The 21,397-nt window shown below is 41.6% G+C and overlaps 2 protein-coding genes across 6 annotated transcripts in view; one reads left to right on the top strand and one right to left on the bottom strand.

Annotated features, from left to right (window-relative positions):
• Positions 1-7,436, top strand: part of MMD (monocyte to macrophage differentiation associated) — a 41,676-nt gene extending 34,240 nt beyond the window's left edge. For all 3 annotated transcript variants that reach the window (XM_027691528.1, XM_027691529.1, XM_027691527.1), the window contains exons 3-7: positions 2,557-2,717; positions 3,478-3,552; positions 3,904-4,005; positions 4,388-4,457; positions 5,240-7,436. In XM_027691528.1, the coding sequence (XP_027547329.1) occupies positions 2,557-2,717; positions 3,478-3,552; positions 3,904-4,005; positions 4,388-4,457; positions 5,240-5,440 (609 nt within the window). In that variant the 3' untranslated portion in view covers positions 5,441-7,436. The remainder of the gene's footprint in view (positions 1-2,556; positions 2,718-3,477; positions 3,553-3,903; positions 4,006-4,387; positions 4,458-5,239) is intronic.
• Positions 7,437-16,375: 8,939 nt separating this feature from the next.
• The window catches only part of HLF (HLF, PAR bZIP transcription factor), a 35,888-nt gene continuing 30,866 nt past the window's right edge, over positions 16,376-21,397 (bottom strand). Inside the window, exons 4-5 of one of the 3 annotated variants that reach the window (XM_027691558.1) lie at positions 20,389-20,600; positions 16,376-20,299 (exon numbers count right to left, since the gene is read on the bottom strand). In XM_027691558.1, coding sequence (XP_027547359.1) covers positions 20,284-20,299; positions 20,389-20,600 — 228 coding nt within the window. In that variant the 3' untranslated portion in view covers positions 16,376-20,283. Of the gene's footprint in view, positions 20,300-20,319; positions 20,601-21,397 lie in introns of those variants that run through there. The other 2 variants (XM_027691560.1, XM_027691559.1) reach the window with 2 other exon arrangements.

The raw sequence follows: 21,397 nt of genomic DNA, 5'->3' as shown, positions 1-21,397 counted from the left end.
ATGGAGCCCATTGTACCATATGTTATCTGTCATGGCATTGCTATCTAAAGGACTTTTATCCAGTTGGCTGGAACAGCAGGGTATCATTTCTGGATTTTGTATTTAATCTAGCTATTTTTGGTCCAAAAAACAGAGTAATAAAACATCTCTTGTTTAGTCTGACTGTTCCCATGGTGCCTATCAGGCACAGAGGGGAAAGTGTTTCCAAATAGAATACTTAAAATAAAACAGTCAGTCCTTCTCCTGGGGTATAGAGCTGTTCCCTGGGAGAAGGGGAATTGTTCTGCAGAGCCAGGACAAGGCAGAAAAGGGACTAAGTCAGGTCTTCATTCATGTGCTCATTTGTACTCTTCATTCTGAAGGTGCAGAGAAGGAAGTGATAAGAAAATTGCTTATTTGTTTTAACCCTATTATTTTAGATAAAATAATTATTGGGAAAAGCTGAGTGACACTGAACTTTGTTATGACCTATTTGAGCATCACACATCAAAGCTTAACTTGTGAAATATTTATTTGAGCATATCAGTAAAAAGCTGGGGTATCTGTGTAAGAAAGGCAAGTTATTCTGTGTAGTATCTAAATCTTGTTTCCAAAGAGGGTTTCCTTCCTCTGAAATGGTCTCAAGCAGAGTCTCTGAGCAGCTCATGCCTCGGCTGTTAGTAGGGAATTAGTAGGGATTTCCTATTTTGCCTTGTACTTGTGGGTACATAATGTCCCTGAAACCTTTTAGTTGTCTCTCAAGTTTAGTCAAAACTGAAATTTGCAGTATAAATTGGGAAGGAAACTGATAAATGTGGATCCAGTGGGACTGCACAGCTTAAAGGAACACGGCTACAACACTATTTCTGGGGCTGAGCATCCTCCTGTGTCATGCAGAACCCAACTGAAGCAACTGTCACATCTCATCCGTTCCTGGCTGCCTCAAGGCCTTCAGCCACACTTTAAATTTGTGTCATATGTGGAAAACAGGAGTGACTGATCTCCTTCAACCTTCCCTGAATTTGGAGATGTCTGGGATATGTGTATGGAAACTTAGGGTTTGTGATAAATGAGGAGCCAGAGTGGCAGACTATGTTTGGCCTGAAAGTGCACAAAGTCAGCTTCCAGAGTCTCATTACAGAGCTCAGGAAGTGTTTTCACCTCTGGTCCCAGTGCTGTGGATAAAGCAATGCCATACTTTTCATTTCCGTGGCTCTGCAGCTTCGGTGTAAATGTACTACATTTTGCAAAACATGGGAAAATACAATAGTAATGAAGCTACAGCTGATGTACTTGAAAGCCAGAAGGAAAAGGTACTTCTCTTGTGTTGTTAACTCTCTGGATCAACCTGTTGCTTATTAGATCCATTTGCTTTGCTCTGCATCCTCTGCACTGATCAGAGCCTCGATGTCTCGTGGTCTGTCAGTAGATAAAGGACAGACAGTGCAGGCCAGACCAGAACTTTGCTCTCTGAGTTCTCTGAGCTATCAAACCTGTAATGCAAAGTGGCCAGATTTGTTTAAACATTGCTTGTTCCTGGCTTTATTGTTTAGCATATGAGACTTGGGTTAAATTATGAAGAATTTAACCTAAGAAGCTTATTTGCAATTCAAGTGAACCAATTAGCATCTTAAGACACACTGCAGGGCCTGGAAGGGTTTTAAACTAGGAGGCTGACAAGGATGTGTCTTGATAGTGGAAGCAGAGGGGTAGAAATATTTGAGCCAGTTGCTTCTCTTCTTTAAATACTTGTTGGACATGGTTTGTTTGTTGTTTGTTTTTTTTTAAATTTGGGTTATTTCCTCCTCCCCCCCCTTTTCCTTTTTTTCTGAAGGATACAAAGGTGCATCATGTATTTTATTCTGGAAAGGAGGGTAGTTTTAAATGTATATGAAGCCTGCATCCCATTTCTTGGATGCTTCATGCAAACATGCTAATTCTAGTTCCATCATGATGCTTGTTTGGGAAGATGTGAATTAAAAATGCTCGAGAGGGAGGTGGGAAGGAAAACAGACTTGGATACACTGCATTAAAAGAACATCTTTGTGCATTAAGAATCTGCACATGAGAGAAGTTTGCAGCTAATTTATTTATGATATCTAAAACCCAGGTTCTCCAAAACTATTGCTTAATTCTCTCAACTGCACACTGCTGAATGCTTTGTTCTTTTCATTTGGGATTCAAGTTTATTTTGGTTTGTCCTGTGCTCTGCCTCTATGCACTAGAGGTGGCTTGAATCCAATCTGGAGTAATCTCGACATGGTTTTAAAGAAACAAAGCAGAATGTGAAAATAAAACCACTGCTAAGACTTGGCAATGTTTTTTGTCTGATTTTGTGTGGTGGCTGGAGGAGCTGGTAACCTTCCCTGCTACCATGGGGGGAGAGATTTAGCACAAACAGCTACAACTGTTGCCTGAGCCGTTGTCCGAGATGCTGGTGTGTCTTAAAACTCAATGACAAACTTTCTCTGGGTGGGGACAGGCCATATGGCCTCGCTGCAGCTCTCCCTGCCTGCTGGTGCTGCTCTGTGGGTGGTACTGTGGGGAAGGCTTAACAGTGTCCCTTTGTTTTGCCAGTTCCTCATTGTCCCCGCGATTGTGGGCAGTGCCCTCCTGCACCGGCTCTCTGACGATCGCTGGGAGAAGATCACGGCGTGGATGTACGGGGTGGGGCTCTGCGCCCTCTTCATCGTCTCCACGGTGTTTCACATCGTGTCTTGGAAAAAGAGTCACTTAAGGTATCGGGAGAAGACGTTTCACTTTGTTCTGTGATGTTTTTCCATTGTGTCTCTCAGTCAGAGCCGGTTTTACTGAAGGCTGGAGTGGTGCTTTTTACTGAATCATGACAAAAACCACCCTTGATTCTGTCGGAAGAAACAGTGAGCCAAGCTCATGTACAAAAAAGCTTTGGTGTCTGCTGCTTTTTCACAAAGAAAACATGTGTTTTTGTAGGCCCTAGTGGCTCTTAATCCAGAAGCAGAATGGGAAAAACATAATCTAAGTGGATGATGGATAATACCCCAGTGCAGAAATGAGAACACTGTGTGGGACTATGGCATGCTCAAGTGCTTTGAGGAACACAGAGTTTGCCAAGAGAATTATAACACAATAGCCAGCTAACCAGCAGAAAGCCTCTCTGGGAGCAAGGCAGCAAAACTGACATGTGATTTATTATTTTTTTTTTATTTTATTTTGGTTTTTTGGTCCCATTATGACCCCTGTGTAATTCTGGGCTGTAAATTGGATCTAGCCAGTAGTCACTAAATAGTTTCTGGATCAGGCAGAGTTGATGTGACAGCTCTGCCTCCCTGCCAGGGAGAAGGGAAGAGGAATGGAGGAGTGCTCAGCTCTTACATGTCTCGCTCCTTCCACATGGCTTTAAGAGGTTGTGGAGCTGATGGGATTTCTCCCAAAGTAATTCCAAAGTGCATCAGGAGAATGAGATGATACAAAAACCTTTGCAAAATCTGCCCTGGTGACTTGCTCTCTCTCTGCCAGGACAATGGAGCATTGCTTCCACATGTGTGACAGGATGATGATCTACGTCTTCATCGCAGCCTCATACGCACCATGGTAAGGAACTGCCTTCCAAAATCTACAGGTACCTTCTCAGGTGCAACTGCCCACATTCTGTGCTGTGACAGGCAATGAAATGTAACCTCCTGGGACTTGCTGAACAGAAAGTAATGTTAGAAAACATTAGAAAGTAGTTTATTTATATTCCACCTACCCCAGTTCGTGCCTCCCTCCCATCAATGCAAACACCTTCTGCCTCTCTGTGGGTGGGATGTCCCAGTGCCTGCTCCCCCATCAAGCTGAAGTTAAAGCCCTGAATATTTATTTACTTTTGTCAAGCCCCACTGCCAGTGTGTCAGTGTGGTCTGTTCATTCATCACTTGTCTCTTGAAACCTTTGTGCCTCCAGGTTAAACCTCCGTGAGCTGGGACCTCTGGCATCTCACATGAGATGGTTTATCTGGCTGATGGCTGCTGGGGGAACCCTCTATGTATTTCTCTACCATGAAAAGTAAGAATTATTCTTTGCATTTAACTTCAAACTGAAAATCATCCTCAGATAACAAGACCAGACTTTTTTTTTTGGTTTGGGAGGTGAGCTACTGAGGTTCTCATCCAGTAAGAAAATTTAAGTTGTTTCAATGTTTTATTCTCACTAGTACCTGATGCAAGTGAAGGCATCTAGGCAGTATTTAGAGGAGGTATTGCCTGCAACTGTACAATGCAGATAAACACTAGTTTTAATTTTGTCATAAAACATTGGTAATTTCCCTGCATGGAGAGCTTTGTGAATAATTTAATGGACCCATGCTAACATAAAACTTTTTTTTACTGTTGAAGGAAATGTTCATCCTCTTGTACCTCCTTAAATGACTCAAATCCTTCCTTTTTAGGTATAAGATCGTTGAACTCTTTTTCTATTTAGCGATGGGATTTTCTCCTGCTCTGGTAGTGACATCCATGGTAAGGAATGTGACTATTACAAACAAACAAACTTGCCTTTTATAACTAGATTAAGTTCAGTGCAGCTCTATTTTTTTGGAAAAAATGTTTATTTTAGTCCACCTTAATTGTAAATATTCTCTGCAGAAGAACCAAATACAGCTGGTTATATTTTGTATCTACCTTTCAATGAAATGCTGCCTTATTTTGTTGCATCTGGGCTGCACTGGGGAGATAAACAGAGCTTGGGTTTCTTGATGCATCTGAAAAGTATCCTACTGGGTCTTGTCCACTTCAAAACCTTGACTATCATTTATTTATAGTTACACATTTTAAATAATGTTGATTAACCCTCTCTGCTGCTGAATACAAAATAAATATAAATAATATAAATCTGACATCTTCTCAAGCTAATGCCTTAACTGCTCCACTGAATGCTGTACCTAAACCTTGTTGAACATTTCATCCAACCAGTAGGAGTTGCTTTAAACTCAAGTTTGCACACAGTAACATGGTTTGCTTTGTCTCTGCTAATGAGCATGAAGCCAACCATCAGACCTGTGTTGGTTCTTGAGTTATGCCATTACAACTTCCACAGCGCTGTTGGGACACAGTATATGAATATATTCATGTGTATTTCACAAAGTGTGATATAAATACACTGCATTTCTCCTTGTCCAAGATGTTCTGAGCTGTGACACCCACCTTCCTTTGCTCAGGGAGGGGAAATCACTGCATTTTACACACGAAAACCTCTTTGTCCCCTTCCCAGCCCGCACTGACCTGTCCCTGTTTGTTGACAGACCAACACGGAGGGGCTGCAGGAGGTTGCCTGGGGAGGTTTGATCTACTGCCTGGGCGTGGTGTTCTTCAAGAGTGATGGAGTGATCCCCTTTGCCCACGCCATCTGGCACGTCTTCGTGGCCACAGCAGCTGCTGTCCATTACTATGCCATCTGGAAGTACCTTTACAGAAGTCCTGCAGACAAAATTCGTCACTTATGAGACATAGATATCTATAGGTATACAAATAATCTGCACTTGGCCTCTGTAACAGTATTATTTGACTTAAGGAATTCGGGGAAATTGGAAAAAAATTGCACAGCAAAACTGCACTGACTTTGGTAGTTCTGTGAACACGATTACTGTGAACTGATGTTTGTGTCCTGCCATTGCCCATCACATGGCAAGTGCTGTAAATAACCAAGATACTGTACTGCAGTACCAAGAGTCCATTCCACGTTAGCAGAACTGGCTACCTGATGTTTACAAACAAATTTTGTATCCTAGTTTAATTTTACAATTTTTAACTACGTGAATTTTTCTAAATTAGTGATTGAAATGGGGAAGTCAGTGCAATAGTGCAGACGTAACGCTCTTGATTTGAAATTGGTTTCTATCACCTTTCCACTAGTCATTTCTTAAACATGAATCACAGACAACTAATCTACTTTTACCACTCATTATCTTGGTATAATGTGAAACTTTTATAGAAACTTTTTTGTGTTTTTTGTAAACTTTAAAAGTACATTTATTGAACTGAAGACACACAACTGTCATCTATGCAGCTACTCATGTTGCAAACTCTTGCAAGAAATGGTTACATTCCACACCTGTCCCTGACAAGCAAACCTTGTACCTCTTCCAAAGGTTGTGTTAAAGGTGTTGTGTAATAACCACTTTTAGAAACAAAAATCTAAATGTGATTCTGCTGAGTTCTAACGTGACAGCATTCTGCTGGTCTGTAGTACCACTGAAACGGACCTGAACTTGGTTTTATTTCTGATGAAGTGCTTTAAAGGGAATAGTTGAGGTGATTGTCTCCTCGAGGTTCCCAGTCCTGCCCAGCCTGGCAGTGGTTGGGGTGAAGGGAGGGGGGCAGCTGATGCTCCCTGTCCAAACCAGGGTCAGTAATTTCTCCAGGGCTGTAACATCAAGGCTTGGATTTCCGGAGGGATTTAAACCCACCAACAGAACCTGGTCCCACCCACCAGCTTTTGTTGGGGTGGTTCTGCTGGGAAATCCTGGTCAGAGCAGGTTCAGGGCATTGCTGACCACCCAGAGCTCGTGGTTCTTCACAAGCACAGCCTTCCAGGGAGCAGAGCTTGAGGAACTCGATCTGGTGTCATGCTGGGGCTTCACACAGTAAAACTGGTCCTTGTTGCTGTCTGTCTGTACAGGAAATCCAGCTGTGGTAGCGAGTCATGACTGTAGAACATGTGCTGTAATGACCAGTGTAGAAGAGTCATTGTAATACTGTTTGCCCAATAATTGTATCCTGTCCCACTATATAATGAATGTCTTATATTAAGATTGACTTTATCCTTTTTCTAATTTACTCAGTTTTTCATGTCAGTATTTAAAAACAAAACCAAAATGTGTTGCCTTTCTCAGATTTTGTTCTGGATATTGCCTGTCTGCAAACAATAAGTAGCAAGATAGGGATGTTTTAAAGGTCCCGTTCCACTTAGATTTGCCAGAGGGCAGCAGATTATAGAATTTTTGCATTTGTATAGGGAATTTACAAGAGGGACAAACTTTAAATTCAAGGTATTGAAGAATCGCTGTGTGGTGTTTAGCAGGTGATCAGAGAAGTGGCACCACCACAGAAGAATAATGAACTGCCCCAAAAGAGAGCAAAGAGAAGAGCTGGGCAGGTAATTCCTGCTGCAACAGTCTCTGCACATCTGGATGCCTCAGTTTTTTAACATTGTGTCTATTTTAATATTTTCCACTTTTTGTGAGTTCATACATTTTGTTGAAATGCAGTACTGTTAAAACCACTAAAACACGTGTAAAGGTTTTCTGTAGTCAAAAGTGAAACTATTTGCTTGAATATGTTTTAATTTTAAGTTAATTTTTCATGGCATTGCTTTTTGGAGTGTTTGAAATGGTTTTTAAAAAATTTCAATTCGCCAAAAATATTTTGAATTACTGTATTCTGGTCAATATGATACTGAATGTACTAGACTAACAATAAACATTTGGTGCAATTTGGAAACTCTTGTATTCTTGGTGGTTATTCTTTTCCCCCTCCAGCACTAACCCAGGGAAGTCAGGGATCGACCCAGTTGCCACTCCAGGCACAAGGGATCCCAAGTTGAAGCTGATGACCCTCATGCTTGCTCAGTCAATGCTTTAAAGGTAGTAGGAAAGACTGCAATCCAAATTATTTAATTTGTGGTATGGAAAAAAGTCTATTTCTGTCTCCATTTGGTCAATATTTGGAACTTGCTGCTTTCCCTTTTGCTGTTCTGGATCAATTTTCTTATACCATTATGTATTGGGATTCTTTTTTTCAACTTAGAACACTGAAATACATAATTTTGCTTCCATCCCTAGAGGAGGATCATTGCATAAAATATAGACAAGCTGAACTAAAAAATATGTTTCTTTCTGGAAAACAAGCATATCAATTAGTCTTTTCTTTTTTTCCCCTCCATCTAACTACAGCTCTCCAGGCTCTTTCCTCCCAGGAGTAGAGACAGTGCTTTTCCCAGTAATGTTTGCTGCTGTACAGAGATGTGATTTCTTTGTCTTCCTGAGGCAAATGTTTTTAAAAGCACTTGCTTCTGTATTTTCTGTGCCTTTAGGTTTTAGAAGTGCAACAAGTAGGCCGAGTCTAAATGAAGCAGTGATAACACACGTTTCAGCTTTGCAGATGGACCTTTCCAGAAGATGTCTGGGCTGCTGCAGGTACTTGGAATACTGGATACTCTTAGGTCGTGCTTTTATAGCACAGTATCATGTGAATAGAAAAATAATTCTATGAAGTGATTTTATTTTTTAATTGCATTGGGGATTTTAAGTCAACAGCAAAAAAAAAAGCAAAAAGGCATTTTTCCTTCTGTACCAAAAGCAGGTGTAAAAGCAGGGCTGCTTTGCCAATTCTGTCTTCCCCACATCCTTTTGATTACTTGTGATTGTGATGAGAAATTGTGTTACTGTCTCCCAGTTCTAGGTAGGTAAGTAAGTAAGAGGCTTGAGTGGCTGAACATGGTTTTTGCAGCCTTTGCTGTTATCAGTTAAATTCTGGTGTAAAAATGGGATACTCGGAGGCTCCCTGGAACAGCAGGTTTGGACAGTGCTCTCAGGCACATGGGGTCACCCTTGGGGTGTCCTGTGCAGGGCCAGGAGTTGGACTCAATGATCCTTATGGGTCCTTTCCAACTCAGCATGTTCTGTGATTCCATAAAATCTTGCAGGGGCCGGAATGAGCAAGTTAAAGGCAAGATGCTAAAGATTTTCATAGAGTTTGGGTTTTTTTTGCTTAAATGCCTCTCCTGGTCAGGACCTCTGCACAATTCTTTACTTGGGTCTGGTGTGTGTAGCCACGAGATGTCCCTGGAGGCCAAGGCTGTCATGTTCACATCATGTGCTTGGCTAAATCTTTTCTCCGTGCTTTGCTATTTTTAAAAGAACTCAGGATGCTGGGCTCTGCTGCTGATTGCTTTCACCATCAATAGAGGTGTCATGAGGTTAAAGCTAAAAATAGTCAACAAAAGAGTGGCCAGGATGGCAGGGCAGAGCTGCCTCCAGGGTGTGGGTGCTTTCTGCCTTCCCTGGATTTCTCAGCTTGTGCCAGGGACCATTGGGCTCTGACAAACAGAAGCTGCTTGTCGCCATTCTACTGCTTGAAAGTGCTTCACTCATCATTTTTGGGGATAAATTCACCAAGCACTGTCATAGGCTGGGAAGGGAATGGTCATAAGACACCTGAGATGTTCTCTAGTGGCTATTTGGAAGTGTTGGGATGCTCTTAATTTGATGTTCCAAGCAGTGCTGGGAGGACCAGCACTGCCCAAGTGGCACAAGCAGCAGAGTTTGGATGAGCTTTGCAGCCTGTCTGGAGAATTCAGCAGAGAGGCCTGAGGTGCAGCACCCTCAGAGCACCTGTACCACGTGTGGACACATGGAGCACTTCAGCCTCACAGGTCCAGTCCCCAGGGAAAGCACTGCTCTTTTGGAAAAAGAGTTTTTTAATTCCTGTCTGGGGAGCATTTTGTGGGTGATGTTTTGTTACAGAGCTGGGGGTCTTGTCTGCTGGTTTGGTTCCACCCCAGGCATCCTCCTCCTGTCTGTGGTGAGCAGAGAGGGCAGCAAGATTTGTTCCCTTTGTAGAACCAGGGGGCTGGTTCCTAAGGATAAGCTGGGGAACCAAAATCCTCTTGCAAAAGGCTGGCAGAGAGGCCAGCATGGGTTTTATAACAGAAGTTACATCACTGACTAATGAGGCTCCTGTGCTCTCACAGGCTCCTGTTGCTTAGCAGCACGAGCCCTGCTGGCGTGGATTTGGGTGCCCAAATCCTTTGGGTGCCTTTGCAAATCTCCCTTAGATTTTCTCACAGGTGAAAAGCTGTTGAGTGAGTGAGTGAGTGGGTGTAGCTCCAGCAGACATCTCCTGACATGTGGTGGGTGGGATTGGCTTCCACGGGTGACACAGAGGTGTGACCAGACGTGGCTTCTGTGACAGGGTCAGCCAGAGACCGAGCCTTGGCCCTGACAGGACATCCAGAGCAAACCACAGGATGTTTGGATGGAGAGCTCTGGTTATTTTGGATGTTGAAACTCTGAAACCCAACCCACAACACCTACTGAACTTGGGGAACCTGTGGTACTTTTGGCTTCAAAGAGCAGTGGTTTAGGAGCATCATAAATGCTCCTAAATTGATTCAGCATTGTTGCTGTGGGAACTCAACCAGCTCCTCAAATGAAAACCCATGCACTTGGCAAGCTGAGGATTTGGTTAGGAGGGGAACATGGATCAGATTTTTTTTAATATGTGTCTTCATGTATCTACATGTTTGAATGGGAATGGCCTTTGTCTTGAAGCTGGTGGTGGTGGTGGGCACGTTAATGAGCTAAATGAGTGAAAATAAAGCTTGGAGGGACTCTGAGGCGTTTTTAGCCCCTCCTCTGCCTGCAGGGAAGAGGGACTCTGCCTGTTATTCCTGACAAGCTCCTCCTGAAAAGCCTCTAACAATGGGGATTTCACAATCCTCCCAGGCAGTTTATTTCAATGCTTCACCCTCTGCCCTCCTGACTCTTTTCTGCTGCCCAAGCAGTATTGTCTTTGCTGTACTTGAAGCCTGTTACTCCTTGTCCTGTCTGCAGCTGCTCCGAGAGGAGCCCTTACAGGCAGCTTTTCTCTAGCTGGAGGCTGTCACCTCTTTCCCTTGCTTTTTTCTCCCCTAGATTTAAACAAACTCAAGCCCTTCAACGTTGCTTCATGGCCACCTGGTTTGGCAGAGCCAGCAGGGTGTTCCAGAGCGACTTCAGACACTTTTCCCAGCTCATGATGTGACACAGGGACATGAGAAATTAATGGCAGTACAGAGGGAGAGAGGTGGAAGCAGGAGCTGTAATCCCGTGTTTCAGGAGAGGGACATCGACCAGGAAAATGAATTCTACCCCAGCCAAAGCCAGCACACACAGCATCCCAGGAGAGTGACTTCTTAGCATACTTTGTTCTACTTATTAGTCTGTTTTATTGTTGTTGTGAGTGGGGGGGTTTTGTTGGATGGTGGTGGGTTTTCTGGTGTTTGTTTTGGTTTGGGTTTTTCTGGTTGGGTTTTTTAAATTAATTCTGTTTTTTAATTACTTTTGGGGCTTTTAAAAAATTATTATTTTTTAGTATTTTAATGGAATCTCTTGCCCATCTCCAGTGCTGCATTTGCTTCCCACAGAGCTCCCAGCAGCATCTCCTGGACAATCCCCTGCACCCCAGCCAGGGTGTGCTGGGCATCCCACTGGACACATTTGCTTCCATCCAGCCCCAAAGTTCTCTCTTCATCATTTCTGCTCTGGGGGAGCAGATCTGATCCTCCACCACGGAACTGTGCTGGGAACAAGGAGGAGCCCGGGCTGACCCACGGGGGGACTTTTCCTCCCTAACCTTCCAGTCCCCAGCAGCATCCCCTGGCTCTGCCCGTGGTGACGCCGCTGTTTGTTTGGAGCCGAGGTGGCTGCAGCCCCGGGGGGGCTTTGCCTTTGGAATCCCATTGTGCAAACCCATTTTGCAACCCTGGCTGCTGACTCCTCCAGCCACATCCCGACGGGCAGGGCAGGGGGGCAAACGGCAGGGGAGGAGTCCCGAGGGGCCGCAAAGCCTGGGCTGGGCAATAGTTCCCTTCCCTGCAGGGGCGTTGCTGTCCCTCCTGCCCGTGCCATGCTGGGACATCCCATCCCACCTCCTCCCGGGCCACTGGGACCTCACAGCCTCAGTCCTGGGGTCCACCCTGCGACGTGGGCACAGGGTCCAGGGCTGAGCAGGGGGACGTGTCCTTTCCCAGAGGTGGTTTCTGGCTGAAGGCTGCAGAGGTGGAGAGGGAAAACAGGGAGTGAAACACAGGTGAGAGGAATGAGGCTGCTGGGCCAAAGTCGCGGTCAGAAGGAATTACCCCTGGCTGGTTTCATCAGTCCCAGGTGGAACCTGGCTGCTGGTCGCTGTCTGAAGGTGGGGTTAGTGCTCACATTTCAATTAAAATCGGGTCTAATAATATGCAAAACGATTGAGCGTCATCCTTTTAAGCCTAAATGTGTTTGACACTCCCAGACAGTGGCTGAAGCATCTCGGGCTTCCCCGGCACTCACAGCCCCCCCGATGTCTCACACTGGGGGCTCCGGCAGAGCTTTGCTGCTCTCGGGGTCAGCACCAGGCCGAGCCGTGGTGCTGATGGGGTGACACGGCGTTTGTCCCCCTCCCACGGAGGGAGGATATACCAGATATTGAGGGGGAAAAGCTGATAGTTCGGAGCAGATCCCAGCGCTCGGGAGCCGCTCGCGGCTCTCGTGTGACCCCTTGTGTCGGCACTGCCTGAGGCTGGACCTGGTTCCCAGCATTCCAACCCAAGGATATCTCCCATTGCCCTCGCATTTAAGGGATGATTACACGTAAAAATGAAACAATAATATGCGGTGGAAATGCACCGGTCACAGGCACAGTGACAAATCCTACTTATTACTCTTAAATACAACGTTAAGGATTCTTTTGCCACCAACCAGACTTGCTGTCTCTTTATTTTACCTCTTTATTTTGCTCCTGAATTATTTTTTGAGCAGCTGGGCAAGCTTAATGGAGGGTTTAAAGCATCTCACAGATTCTTAAATTCTCACAGGTTTCGTGAAAATTTGGGCTTGAGAAAAAGAAACTAAAAGAGAAACACCAAAGCCGACCATAAGGCGACCTCGGATGCCCCAGAGCTGCCGGAGCCCAGGCTGTGCCTGGTGAAGGGAATGCCTCGGAATGGGACTTTTCCAGTCTTTTTTATTATTTTTATCGGGGATTTTCTGGGGTCATTTCATCCATGAATGACCCCAGAAATGTTAAATCCACCAAATTTATCTTAAAATCAAAACAGGTGGGTTATTAGGGGAGCGCCAGGACTCCAGAGCAGCAAAAGTTCCGGAAAACTGATCCTAAATGTGCTCTTGGCACCTCGTAAAGATGAGTTTGGGGGGGTGTCTTCTGAGCTTGGGGAGGGGATGACCAGGAGGAGCTGGTTTATTTTATATACTTACATATTAAAGTATATTTATGCTACTATATTAACACCTTGAATTTTGTCTGTATGTGTACAGGTGCTGTGTGTGATGAAGATCTCATGTAAAAATCTTTTGTCGTATATATTGGCGTATATAAAAAATACAAATGTCTCCAAAAGCATGTTTTATGTATTATCTGTTCCATATATAAAAATATAACAACAAAACACTGCTAAATGCACATATAGAGGCAGTCAAAGGGGGTGTGTTTCTGCATTGTAACGAATATATTTTGTACATATTATATAAAATAAATAACAAAGCCAGATCTTTATAGCAATAAAATATGTGTGTATATAAAAAGCTCTAAAGCCATATAAATGAAGTAAATGCTGCAAAATAGGCCATAGGAAAATGTAATTATTGAATGTCTATATCTAGCTCTGTGTGTGTACCATGCACATTCACAGATGGAGATGAGTGCGTGCATTAGAAAAAACTTCGTGCCTCAAATAACACTTTATTAAATGTTAACTCCAAATCATCATCACGATAAATTCTACTTTATATATTTCTGAATAAATACAAAAAAAAAAAATAAATCTAGCCTTTAAAAATAAATGCAGCTACACATGGTATGTGAAAATACGATTTTTTAACCTTTATTGCGCATTATTTTATATGTGTGTCTGCGTAAATAAAAACAGATCCATTTTTTTTAAGCCTCTCTTTCTGTCCTGAGTGTGTACATGGAAATGTGTGTGACACAGACACACGTGTGTGTCCAGGGAAGGGGAGCACAAGAGCCATGGGAAGGGTTTCTGGGTTATTAAAACAGATATTTGGTGTGCAATAAGTACTATATATTTAAACTCAGACCTTCATACGTCAGTGATGACTATTTTTAGATGCATCTTCATATAAAATATGAATGAAAACCTTATTAATTCTGTTCCATACGCTCTAGGGAAATAAAATTATTAAATTTCTCTCTGACTAGACAGACACAGGCAGGGAGAGTGAGGGGAGTGTGTGTGTGTGTGTGTGTGTGTGTGTGTGTGTGTGTGTGTGCGCTCATACATGTCTGTGTTACAGCAAATACACTTTGTGCATAAAGGTAAAAACAGACCTGTACAGCAACAGGTAATTACAGATATATAAATATTAGCCTGGATTATCAAATTCTGCTAAATATGTCGTATGAAAATTTAATCGAATTTATATCAGTGTATACAACAGTATTGGGACACATATCTTTTTTATATATATATATATGTGTATATATATATATATATATATATATATATATATATATATATATATAATATGTATCTCTATATGTGCCTGAATACCGTGTAGTATATATAGTGTATATTTGTGTATATACAGTATAGTGTATATATATATCTCAAATACATAGTGTATATATAATACATAGTATCTACATATTAAATAGTGTATATATATATATACATTATATATATTATAGTATAATACACATACATATATTATATTATATATATACACTATGTATATGTATTACTTTGTATTACTGTATGTATATATACACATAAATATACAGTAATATTATAAAGGAATACATATACATAGTATACATAGATAATACATATTATAGTGTATATATAAAAGATATAAATTATGTTATGTATATGTATTATATATATGTATATGTATTATTTTAAATATCATTAATATATTGTGTGTATACTTATATACACATATATTTGTGTGTGTATATGTATATATGTATATGTATATATACAGTACATAATCACCCAGATCTGTAGCTATTTAGGTACAGGGATGAGTGTGGGAATATTGATTTATATGGGTGTACTAAATATTGATTTATGTGGGTGTACTAAGACAACTCCTGTGCATAATCAGAGCATTATGTCTTATCACAAAAAGGTCACAGCATTACCACAAAAAGACCTTGACAACAATATTTTTCATGTGTATTATAAAGCTGTATCCAAGTAGTAAATTCTGAGAGGATTTAATAATTAAATTCTGAGAGAATTTAATAAATTCTGAATTTATTCTATATGAAATACAATTATTAAATTTGTAACTATGTAAGTCATATCTGTATGGAGAGAGAGCTCTGAGGACGTGTGTGCCCACACTGACATCTGTGCTTGTGTATTACAGAAATTATATTTTGTGCATGGCATATATAGCAAACCCAGACCTTTACAGCAATAAAATGTATTTAAAAATGATATAAAGATGTATTAATGGAGTAAATGCTGTTAATATGCTGTATGAAAGTCTAATTGGACAAAGTATAGCCATATGGATGTAGAGATATATGTGCTTGTGCAGATGCACAGTGTGTGTGAATTAGACAAATACACTTTCTGTCTCATTAAAACCTTTGTATTAATACAGTCTAGTTTATATATTTATAAATACGTATAAAAATATAAAGCTAAAAGCAAAATAATGAAAATACATGAAAATGTAATTTTAACTTTTTTCTATATATGCATATACCTTTAATATGTGTATTTAAATATATCCCTTTATTTCTATATATTATAGCCATATATAAAACTAATGAGTGCATGCACATGGACAAAGGGGAGATAAAGCAAGAGACTGAATGCATCTGTGTTATTAAACCATGGATTTTATGCATAATATATACTATATATTAAAATGTAGACCTTTATGGATGTGTTTGTGTGTGATTCTGCACGTGCACACACATACATGCGTGTAACAAATTTACTTTGAGCATAATATATATATATAAAATATACATATATATATATTTATTAAAACCAGACCTTTATATCAATGACCTCTATGCATACAGATAAATACACACAGACACATTTTAATAACTTGTAGAAAGAAGTGTTACTGGTGAGTTACATTTTTTTCTCACTGGCTGTACTTTATTATATATAAACTAGATATCTAAAAGCTTGCAGTATGTATTATCTGCCATGTGGTCTACACAAAATATCAGATATCATGGAGAATAAAATTAATGAATTCTGTTGTGTACTATAATAAAAAATACTCTTTAATGTGCAGCATTTTTGTGAATGTATTACAAAGGAATGATCACATCTCATGATATATAAAGTGTATATTGCATGTATATATATATATACATAAATGATGAATATAGTTTACACTATATCCCTTTAATACTTATTGAACTAAACATTTTATACTAACTATACTACAACTAGAAATATTTTCTCTTGTGTAAATACCCATTTGCTGGGGTCATACCCAACCCTGATGGCAGCAGGGCAGGTTTGGGGACATTTGCACCCACCTGGGGTCCATCCCCTGATGTGACACAACCCAGGCTGGAGGCTCTGGCCACTCACAGACCACAGGATGGGGGAGAAAAATTCCAACACCTCCCCTCCCAAAGGCCCATGCCCCGATACACCAAAACAAGCACACAGGTGAGAGAAGAAAAATTTAAAAGTTTATTAAACATTAAGAATAACAGACGAAAAAAAATATTTGGGCTGAACAGCATACAGGATGCAATCCACTTCTTGTCATACAGGTAATTTGATCTATTTGTTAAACTTGTATTTAATGCTGTCTTGTGGTGTTGCCAGAAATACGATGGTTGATCACTTGTAAGTTTTAATATATTTTTTTTTTTAATCTCTTCACATAAAAAAAGAAGTCGACAAAATAAAAATAAACTGCACATCTCTATCGTAAATTACATGCAAAAATAGTTTTAAAGCAATAATTGGGGGTATTACAAACCCACAGAGGCAAGACATTCAAGGGTGAGGGGTGTGAGCTGATCCCACCCCTGTGGGCACAGGGAGCGAGTCCAGCTCGGAGCCTCACTCGGGCTCCTGCCCCGCAGTTTGAATTTCTTGCTTTTGTGGATTCAAGTCAGAACTTTATTTCCATGGTGCTTGGGTTTAGTGACTTCAGCACCATTCAAAACAGAAAAAGAAATACCCCCCCCGCCTTCTCTGCCACGGGCTTTCCCACGGAGAGCCCCAAGGTGCTCGGATCACAAATCCATCTCCAGTCCCACTGGTTTCTAGAGGGCATTCTTTTTTAAAAAGAAAAAAATTCACTTCTAAGTGTCAGCAAAAAACAAAAGAGAAGACAAGCATTTTACCAATGCTTATAAGTTTAATAGAGGTCAGTGAATTATTTAGATAAGCTATTAATTATTCTGCAAATATATATATTTCTATTTTTATAAAATTACAATCTCTTATACCTACAAGCTCCTTCATGAGCAACAAAGCCATCAGAGGTGTGATGAGCCCAGCTGAGCTGACCTTGGGAACTGAAAATGAGCTGAACTTCCATTTATTTATTATTTTGGGGAGACAACCTGGCTAGAGAACTTGGGGTTTTTCCAGATATCGGCCCACATATTTTGCCTTTTTTTTTTTAAGTGCTATTTTTTTTTTACAAATGAGCTTTTCAGAGCAGCCAAGGTACCTCACTCCCACAGCAAACGGGGAGTGCCTAAATCCCTCAGGCTCCTTGGAAAGTCCTCACCCCAAAGGAGAAGCTGCAGCCTGTGCACATTCCCAGTCCCTCCTGTCCTCCCAAGGGGTGAGGAGGCACCGGAGCAGTTCTGGGACCGCTGGACCAGGCAGCTGCTGGAAACCTCTGTGCTCCTCTGTGGCCATAACATAACATCCAGCCTACAAAAACCATCTCCCACCCCTTCCCTGCCCAAAGAAACAAAAGAATTCTCTGTCACTTTTTTTTTTTAATCCCAAGCTGCCTTTTACGTGTCATAGAAAGGTTTGTGTTCACAACCCACCCCCCCACCAATGGCACCTCATTCCTGCTCCTGGGGCACCCCAAAAACACCCCTCGTGGGGGGATTGGGGCTGCTGCAGTTTGCTGTGCTGCTGCCACGTGGCCACAGCAGCTCTGAGCCCTGTGCCACACACTCCTGTGTCTCCCCAGCATCCACTGCCTCATACTGACCTCTAGGGAATAACTCACTGCGCTTCAAAGTTTGCTGCAGCACGTGGAAATTCAGTTTACCCAATAAATGGTCCACAGGCAAGTCCTACATGTCAAGGGACACTGACAAGCCAGGTGTGTTTGTGGAAAAATACTGGAAAAGTGCCATTCATGCGAGGGGATTTTTAATGCTGACCAAAATGCTGAGTTCTTTGTCGCCGTCTCCTGAAGCATGAAAAATGATTTCATGGAATGAACAACCTTTGTATTGGAGAATAATGCCAGAACACTTAGAAAACTGTGAGCAAGACATGTAGCACCGTATTTTCCTCACGTGTTACTAACTGTGTGCAGTACACAAAGTGTGTACAGGATCCGAGCTATTTATAAAAAAAAATGTATTCAGCTGGAAACAGATTGTAGCAGCAGCAGCAGATCAGAAGTGCCTGTGAGTGGTTTTGTGTTGTATGTTATTTTCCTGCCATTACAAAATATTGTATTGTCCAATCAATAGTTGACTAAAATCCATGTTGTGCTTTGTCCCTGTTAAACAGTTTCGTGATGTGTTTCTGATGGAAAATACTAAAGTCTCTCCTTTTCAGTAATATGGAACATCCTGGAAATCCATATTACTTCCATAAAAATTTAATTTAAAGCACAGAACATGCCGGTGTGCCAGTGGTAGGCTTAAAATATGAAAAGATTTAAAAAAAAAAAAAAGAAAAGAAAAAAACAACAACCAACAAACCCCTAAGCATTTCCTTTCTGTACAATAATGGAGAATATATATCTTTGCTATATATTTTAAACATGGAATAGCTTTTTCTTTTTGCTATATATATGTCTTTCAAAATACATTGTCAGTATTTGTACTTGAAAAATACTGTACAAAACGAACATACTATAATTATTCTGTATAAACTTTATACATTTTATAATATCTATCCTTTTGGTCTAGAGTAAACACTTAGATTGATTGGATTAACCACAGTATATGACAACACCATCCCCCTCTGAAATACACCAGTGTCTCTTACATTCATTTTTCAGAAGTCCACTTTATATTAGAACATACATGTTCAAAAGCAGAGAGTTTAAAACAATAAAGTTCAGAACCATCAGTTCATGTCACACTCAAAACAACAATCACTAGGAAAAAATGGGCTTTGCAAACCAGTGACTTCTTCTAACTGAATAAAAGTGATTTTTAAAACAGCAAGATATAATCCACAGAAAATATATTACAAAACATGGGAGTGGGGGGGAAAAAACCAACTGAATTTAGGTATTTATTTAACTTTTAATCACAAAATGGAATAACTAACTGAAAACAGAAAAGCCCCTCTGATTTCGACATCGGATCTGATTTGATTCTACGAGTTTTGTTCTCATTTCAACTAATTCTCCTGCTCCTTCCACATGCGCTCCCCCCCGGCAGGGACACGCTCAGCATGCTCACGGGAACGTGTCTCTGACTTTTGGAACTCGCTGGCAAAGACATGAAAACTCCTGTTGGGTAGGGAACCGTCCTACTTCCAGTGGGAACATCCGGGCAGCATGCACGCGAGCGCACGACAGGATTATTGCTTCAGGTACAGGCAGTGCAAGGTACAAACTCTGTGCTCTATCACACACTCCTACCTACCTACCTGGGGTCCGTGGAGAGAAAAAGGAACCTTAAAGTAGCTACAGAGAAGCCATTATGGGATCTATAATGAGTACAGCTAACTCAGTCTAATAGCACTTTAAAATCTGAAGACAATTTTATCACCAAAAAACTTAAAATACAACGAAAGCGATCTATAAATTAATAGTTCTGCAGTGTAGTACTAAATTATTATTTGTGCACTTTATTAGCATGTTAACTTTTCTGATTAGACAGACGTAAAACGATAGCTTGTTACTCTCGAAAAAAAACTGAGATCTACTTTTTTTTTCTTTTTTTTCTTTTTTTTTCCTTTTTTTTTTTTTTAAGTAATTTATACTGGGATCTTTCCAAGTAAAATCAGGAGGATGGAACTGATTACAAGAACGTAAAAACCCTACTCTGAAGCAGCACTGAAAAAAAAAAAAGATAATAAAAAGCTTACTACGGTGGTTTCTCAACAGTCCAGGTAAAAATGTGGCACCCTTTGAAGAGGGTTCATAAAAATGGGAAGTGCTGAGATGCGTGCACACCCACACACACAGGCACACCCACGGACACAGACCTGGGAACACACATGTGCACACACACACACGCACACACGCGCGGGGACACGCACACGCAAACAAAACAAAACAAAAAAAAACCAAAACAAAACAGAAAACCAACGTTAAGTCAGTTTTGTTTCTGCTTCTGGTAAAGTGCTGAAGACAGAAAGGTTGGTTTGGGCGTGGTGCTATCAAACAGGAAACACATTGTCCATCTAGTCAAATGCCAACCTGCGACAAGGAGGAGAAAAAAAAAAAGGAAAAAGAAAAAAAAAACCGAACAAACAACCAAACCCCACTTGCCCCCCTGTCGGATTTACAGGGGGCCGTGTCGAGCTTCATACTTGGCCAGGACATTCTTGCACTTGCCCAGCTCTTTCCGCAGGTCGGCCACCTCCTGGCGCAGCGCCGAGTTCTCCTTCTCCAGGAAGGAGGCGCGGATGGCGATCTGGTTCTCCTTCAGCCGCCGCGCGTCCCGCGAGCGCTTCGCTGCCATGTTGTTCTTTCTGCGCCTTGCCCAGTATTTGTCATCCTGCTCATTAAACACAGGCAGAGACAAACAAGGTATTAGATTTCGGTAAGATGAGCTGCCACCCGGACGTGCTCCCAAGCCACCGCCTCCGGGACTTCGGTGCCATCCCATCCCGACAGCGCCGGGCACAGCGGGACAGGAGTCGCGGCTCTACGCGGCACAACCCACCCAGGGAGTACAGATGCCCTTGCATGTTTCTGTCAAAATGTTTACACTAATCCCCTCATCCTCTTGACAGTGAATTCCTCCAAGGAAAAATGAAGGAATATTCCAGTGGTACAATCCCTCTCACATCTCTGCTGCCCTAGTTAGCACATCCACCTTCGCGTGCCGTGACTCATCCTCTGCAGTGGCTGGAGCAGCACTAATTACCTCTGGCCCTGCTCAGCTCTGCCAGCCAACACCTGCTTCACTCTCTTTGTTGGTATCACCCATTTCATCTACCGTTCAGCTCATTTTTTTTCTGTTCAAAGCTCTTTACAGAGCCCCAAAGTGTTCCTGTGTGCACCACCAAGTCATTGGAAGAGGATTCCCTGGCACAACAATGATGGCTGCTCTGGTACCAACCACAAAGATTAGTACAATTAGCTTTTACTGGGGGGAAAAAATGAAAGCATTCCCAGAAATACTTCCACTTCCCCCTGAAGTTTCATAAGCTAACACATTCCCAAAGTGTTATCCCTGAAGGATTGCCTCTCTCACCTTACTGCATTGGTGCATCAAAGGCTCGAAGGAACTACTGAATTTCACCTGATTTTTCCACTCTTCCAATGAGGTGGCCTTCAGTGAAATGGCAG

Source organism: Neopelma chrysocephalum, unplaced genomic scaffold, assembly GCF_003984885.1.
Source record: "Neopelma chrysocephalum unplaced genomic scaffold, ASM398488v2 Primary Assembly neopelma1_84, whole genome shotgun sequence".
Classification (NCBI taxonomy): domain Eukaryota; kingdom Metazoa; phylum Chordata; class Aves; order Passeriformes; family Pipridae; genus Neopelma; species Neopelma chrysocephalum.
Note: the sequence above shows the minus strand (reverse complement) of the source record. Positions and strands in the feature narration are given on the sequence as shown.